This window comes from Perognathus longimembris, chromosome 1 (assembly GCF_023159225.1).
Source record: "Perognathus longimembris pacificus isolate PPM17 chromosome 1, ASM2315922v1, whole genome shotgun sequence".
Lineage (NCBI taxonomy): Eukaryota > Metazoa > Chordata > Mammalia > Rodentia > Heteromyidae > Perognathus > Perognathus longimembris.
This window is the reverse complement of record NC_063161.1, coordinates 126,599,987-126,610,211: the sequence shown is the minus strand read 5'-3', so window position 1 is coordinate 126,610,211 and position 10,225 is coordinate 126,599,987. Positions and strand designations below refer to the sequence as shown.

General features: G+C 35.0%; 1 protein-coding gene and 1 pseudogene across 1 annotated transcript; one reads left to right on the top strand and one right to left on the bottom strand.

Moving 5' to 3' along the window:
* Positions 1–4,180: 4,180 nt before the first annotated feature.
* On the bottom strand, positions 4,181–5,304 carry LOC125352760 (annotated as a pseudogene).
* A 56-nt stretch (positions 5,305–5,360) lies between these two features.
* Positions 5,361–5,870, top strand: LOC125355952 (lanosterol 14-alpha demethylase-like). The gene has a single exon (XM_048352207.1). The coding sequence runs from the start codon at positions 5,361–5,363 to the stop codon at positions 5,868–5,870; it is 510 nt and encodes a 169-aa protein (XP_048208164.1).
* Positions 5,871–10,225: the final 4,355 nt, after the last annotated feature.

The following is a 10,225-nucleotide window of genomic DNA, read 5'->3' as shown; positions in this document are numbered from 1 at the left end:
TGAAATGAGTTTTTTGTGTATAAAAAGTATAAATTATCTGTTTCATGAGGGGAATAAAAAAGAATAAAAGTGTGATGGCATTGAGTCCAATCTCAGACTGATTCTCCAATTATGAATTAGTATCACAGTGTAACACCATATTCATGAGAGAAAAAGAAATACATTTCCACCGTCTAGTTTTTGCATGGTGCCTAGATGGTGATTGATGCCAAGTAATATTTGGCCATGATCATAAATACAGCACTCTTCTTTCCCCAGCACCATTCTTTCAAACTCATTATTTCTAAACTAAACAAAATCCATGAAATATGTAAAGATGATACATTATTTTTGTGTTTTATAGTTCTTACTTGCCAAAGGTTAGCTAGCAGAGGAAAGTCTTGAGAGACTGCTCAATTTGTCCATCTACTCATGAATTTTGGCTTAGATTTTGAGATCCTCTAGTCATCAGAAACATTGTTTCTGAAACAGCTTTATTGCCTTGTTTTAGAAAATTTCTTTCATGCCTAGAAATGTATGCTTCATTCTAATATATAAATATAAATCTTTTGGCTCTGGTAAGTAAAGGGATTGAGAGTGACAGAGGGATTGAATCTCCTTGATACATATATATATATATATATATATACATATATACATACATATATACACATATATGTTAAATATCACTGTATAACTACTTGATGAAAATAAAACTTGTAGAAAGGTAAATATAAATACATTATAAGAAAAATGCAAAGAAAACCTAGTGAATTTCTTCCTTGATATATTTTAGAATCCCTGAATTGCACCTGAATTCAGAATTGGTACATTAATAAATATTAAGATAAATGTTTAAATATTAATAGGCTCTTAAAATAAATGAATACAAATATCATATATAGTACAAGGAACAGAATAGATATTATAATTATATTATTGCTATTACATTCAGAATCTGCTGCAGAATCTATTCTCCACAGATTCCCTCTTTGCAGAAACATTGCAATGTTGTAGACAGTTTGTCTAGCTCCTGGTTGATTTCAATGTGATAGTGTCATTTTACCACCCACAAAATGATATGGTTCCAGATCTGTTGTAGGTCTGACATTCTTCCTTGGAATTTTGAAATCCAATGACATAGCTCAACATCCTTCACTATTTGACACTATGAATGACATTCTCAGCCTCCAGTGATACAACATGATCTATATTTAAGATAATTTTACTAGTTAAGGAAGCACTCCCTATTATTTTAAAAGAGGATTTAACACAATAGAAATTCTTTCTCATTTAGGTCATAATCTTTGGTGACTGAAAAGTCTAGTAAGGAGACTCTCTTCAGTCTTTAATGTGTCATTTTTAAGGCCATTATCATCTCCATTCCAATGGAGGGATTTTATGGGCACACATCACATCTTTTTCTATCCATTGCCTATGTCTTGGTCTAATATTTGTAAATAACTTTCAGAAATATGAGAAATACAGTTTACCAAGTCCTGGAAGAAAAAGCTGTGTATTTTGATTAATATTCATTAATCATTACAACAACAACTAGACCTAAATATAGAAGGGTAGAATCTAAGGATTTGGCCTATGTAAGAATTATAAGTAAACAAAAGAAGAGTTAATAACATAGCCTTTCAAGGTTAAGTAACTCCCTCCAAATTAAAAAAAAAGCTAATTAGTTGAAAATGTTAGGAGAACATGACTTTAGTCCCCAGAGTCACATTCTTTCTAATATGTCATCTGTTAATGAAGTTATACTGTATCACATTCTATTAATCTCAGAAGCAGTTCTATGGAAATACAAGTAGTGCATGTAGAATTTGCATTGGCAGTTAAGATAAATGAGAAATCTGAATTCATAAGTTTTTATTCAGAAAATTTTACATATATTTCTTTTCTCTTAACTAAATGCTACTATGAATAAAACTGAAACCTATTAGTTTAATGAGAATTCATTTAAATATCATTCATTTAATTTTTCTTTTATCTTTCCTCAGATATTAGACTAGGAGCAAAAGAGACAGGGGCTGAAATTAAACTATCATGATTTCTAGCATCCTTTGGAGATACTGCTGATAAATAAACACAATCTGGTTGGTAGGAATAAAGTCTCAGTCTCCACTTCCCCTATGAAAAATCCAGATGGCATGTAGCCACAGACCACAACATTTTTGTGACAATCTCAGTACTTGGAGGGATACCACTGAAACAGAAGTGTAAAAAGAGTCATCTCATTTTGAAACTATAGCACCTCCCCTTTCTCCATGTTGGTCCAATAGAGTATTTTCCTGAGCTCAAAATTACTTCATGGAGAAAGGAGAACAGTATTTAGTCATCTAGCATTCCCAGCATCCAGAAATACATCCCATGAAGCCCACTTTGGCCTTACATCCGCCTGCGTACTGGGGCAGCAGCCCCACTGGTTCACTCAGGAAGAAAGGAAATACAGAAGCAGAGGTTACAGTAACCAGCATATTAACTCTGGTCATATCCAGCTGCTTGTTGTAGTGGAGGTGCCTGCTTCAAGGCACCAGCCAACATAGCACATTTAAAAAGCTGAGTTGGTTAAGTTTGAAAGCACAATGCAAAACTTCACACACACATACACACACATATACACACACATACACATGAAATATTTGTAAATAAACATATGATAAGTGATGATAAGAGATAGTCAAACAATGTAAGGAAGTCAAACAACTCACTGACACTGGAACCTCCACAACAAATAAAAGCCAGATGAGGCCTTGAGTAAATACTTATCTTAAATTGACATACAGATCTGCAAAAGAAAAAAAAGCTTAATATCCCTAATCATTAGAAAATGTGTGCCAAAACCACCATGAGATGTCATTTTATCAGGATGGCTATTTTGATAATTACAGAAGACAAAAAGAAGAATAAAAGAACTCTCCCTTGGTATTAATATGAATGCATGTTAACACAGCTTTCATAGAAAACTGTGTGGAAGGTCATAGAAACTGAAACAGAGTTGCCAAATGATCTAGCATTCCCACTTTGAGTTTACCCAAAAGATCTAAAATCAGTTTGTGACATATATCTGCATTCAGTGTTCATTTCAGCACTAGGCACAAATGCTACAATTTGGAAACTATTTATTTGGATATAGAAAAGTTTATACATACAAACACACAATGAAAAAACAATTCATGCTTTAAAAATGAAATCATGTTACTGTGGGAATGTGGATAGAATTGAAGAGCATTATTTTTTTTTCTCAAAGAGAATTTTGATGTGAAATGTTGTTTAATATCCTTCACAATTAATTTTAACATGAATCCTCTAGCCTCAAACAACTATACTATACATGAGAAAAAATATTTGAGTCAGTCTTATTGTGTAGCCCAAGTTGGCCTCAAACTCATGATCTTCCTGCCTCAACTTCCCATGTGTTGGGCCCAGCAAGAAAAAAAAAATAGTAACAGATGACAGCTATCTTGTACAGTTAGGCTCCATTTATATTATGAGTTAAGTAAATTCCTGAACACAGAATATGATCAGTGATACTATCTCCCAAGGACCCTGCTTCATTATTAACCTTATCTTCAAGCTAGTTCCCTGACCTTTGATATTGGTTTAACTGTTCAACAGAACTGATAATAAAACATCCCTCATTGGATTCTGGCGACAAAATTCTAGGAACAACCTTGAGTCAAATAATAACATTCCCTAAGGATTTGATTTGGGAATTTGACACAAATGTGGACTTGTGGAACCAAATACATATTTATTATACATAAGCACTATTTAGTATTAAAGTGTTATTTTTAGGAAATATGATGATCCAGGCATGGCTCTAGATCTCTCAACTTCATATAACAATGCTTCAAGTAAAAATTGCCAAGGACACATTTTTCTGCAGCAAAGCTCCACCACTGCTCACTATCATATCAGAACAATAGACTACTCCCATACCTAAGGCTTTGACTTGCAGTTTATTCCCACCCACCCCATCTTTAAACACAAAAACTACCCAGTTAAAAGAATTACTTAGGGCCTTTTGAAGTATTTCACTAGACTTTTATACCAAAGCTATTTGTGCTTTTAAAACTGGTACCTGGAAACTACCATTTGAAATCTGTCAGTTACCTAGAACCCCTCATTTTTTTGTGAACACAACATCCTGAAAGCACATAGTATCAAAACTTAGAGAAATGTTTCACTGTCATTACACTTAACAGCATCAGTCATTTAAGAAAATCTTCCTATTGGCTTTTAGAATTACACAAGAAAACATTACACAGAGTTGTTTCATGAACTTCATTGTCTGCAAATAAATGCCTTTGCATCTTTACAGTGATGTGTTAGTTCCTTGCAGCCTTTTTCATTTTGATCTTCATTTGTAACGGATTGCTGTTTTCAGGGGTGTGAATCATGGTTGTATAATTCACAGTGGGGAAATATCCATCAATGAGATCAAATTCTTACAACTGGTGCATAGTAGACCAAATTGTCTTAATTTGAACATAAGCAGAATTCTCCCCAATAAAACGATGACTCCCAGCTCCAAATGGCACATAGGCAAACTTCTCTCCTGATGCTGGGTTTTCTTGTAAGTAGCGATCAGGAGTAAAATCCAGACGCTCTATCTATGAGCCTTTCACTCTATGATTGACAGTGGGAGAAACACACACCTGAAGTCCTGGAGAAATGGTAAACCCTGCCACAGTCTGAGGAGTTTTGGTCATTCCCATCATAGTCATGATAGAAAGTGTAAGTCTTAACGTTTCTTTTATGCAGCGGTCAAGGAAACTTAAGTCCTTGAGCTGGTCATAAATTAAGGGAGGCAGATTCTCTCCACAGACGGTTTTCTGTTGTAAGTAACAGTTTTCTTGAAATGTTTTGTCTCTGGTTAAAAAGAAGCCCATCCAGGCACTGGTAGTTGAGGATGTATGCTGTCCAGCCAAGAGCAGCCTAACAAGTATGCCTGCGACTTCGTCATCCGTCAAAGGCTGCCCATCCTTGTATGTAGAATCTAGTAAAGTCTGGAGAATGTCATTAATTTTTTTCTGTTGACTGCCTGAGTTTCTGGATTGCCTCGTAGAAAATATTCTTGATCTCTCGGTGAGCTCTGTCCCTGCGTCTGAAACTAGGCAGCGCTAGCCATCCTGGCAGGAGCCAGGCCGCATGGCTAAAACCTCCATCCAGATCTGCATACAGCTGGGCCACCTTCTCATTGAGTTGACTTCTGATTTCCTTTCCATGTAAACAATGGCTAGCGGTTACAATTATAAGCTCAGAAAGAGCTTCAAACACTTCTCTGGCTCCATCTATTCGGAGGAGCAGTGGTGACCTCGGCCTCCAGTGTCCAAGCGGAGTGTAGCTCAGTCACAGCAGCCACTGCCAGGATGGTGCTTCTGGGTTTCCTGCAGGCCGGAGGGTCCATGCTGGAGCAGGAGATGGAGCAGGTGACAGGCGACAACCTGCTCTCCAAGCTCCTGGTTCCCTGCTCCTTCATGCTCAGCCTAGTCTACCTGTTCTGCCTCGCTGTCAGCCACTTGGTCCTGCTGCCCCCTAGGGCGAAAAGTCCACCATACATTTTCTCCCCAATTCCATTCCTTGGGCATGCCATAGCATTTGGGAAAAGTCCAACTGAATTCCTAGAAAATGCATATGAGAAGTATGGACCTGTATTTAGTTTTACCATGGTGGGCAAGACATTTACTTACCTTCTGGGGAGTGATGCAGCTGCACTGCTTTTTAATAGTAAAAATGAAGACCTGAATGCAGAAGATGTCTACAGTCGCCTCACAACACCTGTGTTTAGAAAGGGAATTGCATATGATGTGCCTAATGTGGTTTTCTTGGAACAGAAGGAAATGTTAAAAAGTGGACTTAATATAGCCCACTTTAAATAGTATGTTTCAATAATTGAAAAAGAAACAAAGGACTATTTCCAAAGTTGGGGAGAGCATTATATTAATGGAGGCAGAGAAAGATAATTGCACAGAGTACACAAATTTATACAGAAGAGAAAATAGAAGTAAAAAGAGACTGATAGCCAAAAGCAAGTGTCTCAGATAGGTGGAATGCAGTTTATAAGCATCCATTGCACATTGTAATGCAATATAATACATTTCAAACTTGCTAAGAAAGTAAACTTGAAATATTCTTGAAATGAATTGGAGGTAATGGATATGCTAATTAGATCAATTTAATCATTAGTTATTTAATCATTAAACATTGAATTCAGAAATTATAACATCACTTTGTACCCATAAATATATAATAATAAAATGTCAATTATTAATAAAATTTATAAAAAGTTTTTCCATTCCTAGACTGCTTAACTGCTTTTGAAATTTTAGATAATCTTTTCTAACAATTTGAAGACTATTGTTAGTCTTTTAATTTCCAATGACCTGGAAAGCATCCAAATGGTACAATAGCAATTTATGGCCTTTCAAACTCAGTATGATTCAATTAAATCTCTGTGCCCATGGATTCTAATAAGTGTCATTTTCTATGGTGATTGAAAGGTTTTCATGTATCCCAAAAGAAGTTAAAAAAAGTGATAGAATTAAATAGTAAAATATTTTTAAGTGGAAGGGACTCACTCAAAGCATTAGTCCATTGCACAACTTCCAATGTTCTGAGCAGGAATTTATTTCCACATGAAAAATCTCGTGTTCACAGTTTTCATTTTTTTCTGAATGCCTAATCCTTTATGTAATCATCAACAAGTATATTTTCGGCCCCTTGGTAAACTTCAGGGCTAGAGGAGGGTCCTTGTATCATATGTTAAAACATTTTTACATCCAACAGTGTAAGAATACTTCAGGCAAAACAGAAATTCTTTGGGTAGATAAAATGAGTAGACCATGAAATAGTGGTTACAACTCGTGTGTGTGCACGTGTGTGTGTACGCGTGCACATCTGCACCGTCAGTTAACTATCTTATTAAAGGTCTTAGAGTTGACAAAGACTGGAATGAGCACCACTATTGGAGAAAAAAAAAATCTTTGCATGATTGACATTATATACCTTCCAAATGTAGGCAGACAAAGATGGGCAGAAGAGCAATACTTAATAGTATATAGTGCATTGCCTATAAACACTGTAAGGCCTCAGTAGTTGAAGGAATTCCTAAATTCTTGTTTTTCTTAAATTAAAATGAATTAGAACAAAATCCTCTTATTTTTTTAGCAAACAGAGCTCTTGAGCTAAGTAGTAGACTATGTACAACATAGATATAACCCCTATCTCTCTGGCAAATGGAGTTTGATGCTGACTTAGAAACATTCTTCAATAAACCATATTCATATTTTTATAATTACTATATTATAAACACCAGTTAGTATAGTTCCTGGAAATATATGCATATGTTTGCAAGTAAGACCACACTAAAGATATCAGCACGTCTGTGTTCATCGCAGCACAATTTGTCATTGCTAAAATATGGAACCAACCGAGATGCCCCTCAGTAGATGAGTGGATCAGGAAAATGTGGTACATATACACAATGGAATTCTATGCCTCTATCATAAAGAATGACACTGCCCCATTCATAAGGAAATGGAAGGACTTGGAAAAAATCATACTAAAATGAAGGCATCCAGACCCAAAGAAACATGGACTCTATGGTTTCCCTCATTGGGAATAATTAGTACATGTTTAAGATTGCAGGAAATTTTAAACTTTTTATAGATATTTGTCTATGTAATAGATAGGCACACACATTTTTATAGTTCTTTAAAATATGTTTTCTGTTACTGTACTATTTTATTGTCCTTATTTGCTAATTGTGCATCAGGGCGAATTTCTCAGTCTGTTTATGGAAGGGAAACTAATTTACTTAATTACAAGATTTTCATGAGACCTTTTTTTCATATGCTAAAGGAATCACCATGTATTTATTTTCTACCAAACAGAGATCACAGATGTTTTACACTTTATGAGTCATATAAAGTTCCTGTAATTTATTCTTGTTTTAAAACAATTGTTTACAAATATTAAAATGATTCTTGCTTGACAAAAGTACAAGTAGACTATAGCCCCAAATAACATACAATTTGTTCATCATCAACCACCAATTGCAGCCTGTAAAATAAATAATATTTGGAAATATCTAAATAATCAGTATTTGAAGATTTACTTGTCTGTTATTAGGTTGATGTAGGAATACACTGCTACCTTAGGCAAAGAGCAAGTGATAACTATGTTCAGGGGATGTTCTGGGCTATGACTTGCCTATAAGAATGAAACTGTAAGGAGAATGTGAGACTCATCTTAGCAGATTTCTACCTTTAATGAAAAACAATTGTTGAGTAAGGTTTGCCTGATGACAAAATTGCTTTAAATTTCAAGTAATACTGGAGTTGGAAAACAGTTACTGTGTAGGCAGAAGGGCTTGGTTAGAACATTGTAATTGCAGTCAATGACAAAAGTCTCATCTATTGGCTCCCCCCATTCCTATTTTCATGTGCTTAGAGGAATGATGCGTAGAGCCCTTCTCTAGGTTGTGTAGGAGGAAAAAACATTCATTGACCCACACCTACTTTTTTTCCTAATAGAATAATGGCTACTCCAAGAAATGCCTTATGTATTTTGCCTGCATCTGTCCTCAAAGTTTTATGATGAGTTGGGATTCTCATTGAAATCCGAGGCAGAAATATTTGCCTTAGGTTTGTCTGTGGATTCTTTAAGCGTGTACTAATTCATAGTGTTATGTTAGATGTGTAAGTGTTCAGAATAGCTTTTAGACATCTGTGATGTAATGAATGATCTTTGTTAAACGTGGATTCTGTGAAGTGCCATAGTCACTGCATGTGTAGCATAATATATGTGTGTATGTATGTATTATGTTTACATATTACATACAAATGTTTGCAGGAAAGATGTGCAATAACAACAATGTGTCTATGTATTTTGGGTTTGTTTTGTTGTTGTTTTTTTTTTTTTTTTGGAAACTAGACAGGAGTCAAAACAGGGATGTTTCTGTTTTGGCAAAGGAGAGTTACAGTTTTATTCCCGGCATAGCCTCATTATTTGTGTATAACAATTTTACTGCTATGCAAATCTTAATGTGAAGAAAAGACTTGTATGAAACCATTTTCTGTTGGGTGTAAAATAAAAACAATCAATTTATGTGAAAGTGAAGCTAGGCTCAGGTAATGCTTGTCTTTCATGTGAAATGTGAAGCTGCTATGGTGACGTTTTTTTCTGCTGGTGTGTATCTCATACATCCTCACTAAGGATCTATTCCTTCATATGCTTTCATAGACGGTATTAATGTTAGACCTCTATTTAAAGGCTATTCTCACACCTTCTTAAGTCTGGCTTAGAACACAATTCTCCATGCAATAATTTGTAGCCATTAGAACTCTCTGGCCTCCACTGGCATTTGGGTAGCAATGATTCCTTAAATAGTTGGAAGGATTACTGATATTTTGTCTGAATCTGAAACTGTGGTCAAAGTATTTATAAGGCTAAGGGTAGTCATAAAATTGAGTAGCTACTTGAGCCAAATATAAAAGGAAATTTACAATTGACAGACTCAACTTGAGCCTCCAAATTAGTGATGATCCTACTAAGTTTAATATAACACATTGTCTGGAGTTGACTACATTTCTGTGCATATATGTCAAATGTATTCTCATAATATGCTACCTGCCCCTCCTCAGTTTGAATTAAACCAGATTTTTTAAACTCAAAAAGATATTTAAAAAGGAAAAGAAAAATAGTGGAGAGTATGTAAGGGTCCTGATAGTATTATTCCTGGTTTTAGTACTTATCTACACTTCAGCCTTTGGAGTTTTGCATTATCATTGTAATTGTATCATTTTGATTAAGCCTGACTTTTGGTATTTTGGAATGGACAGAATTTGAAATAAGTAATAGCACACGTAGGGACTAAGATAAGAATATTTTTTTTTCTGAAAAGAAATAGGAAAATTATTCTTGCTCTTTCTCTTTAGAATATTTATGTAGAAAAGCTTATTTATTGAGTACAAGGGAAGAATAATTCCACTTAATTTGTCATCTCATTTGTGTTGTTTTCTGTTCTAAGACTTGGTTAAAATCCTTGGCATTTTATTAAAAATCTGTGTGGGAAGAAATGATGATGGTAGTAAGTTGAACTGTTGAATTCAGTGTCACCATTTTATTTCTAACAAGTTTCAAAAGATAGACAACATTTATTGAGCACTTAATGTGTGTTAGGCTTTGTGCAAAGCACTTACTCTATCTCATTTCCCTGTCAACAATCCATAGG

Excerpts from the sequence above, each read along its gene's own strand:
- LOC125355952 (XM_048352207.1), top strand. The coding sequence starts at position 5,361 with ATGGTGCTTCTGGGTTTCCTGCAGGCCGGAGGGTCCATGCTGGAGCAG.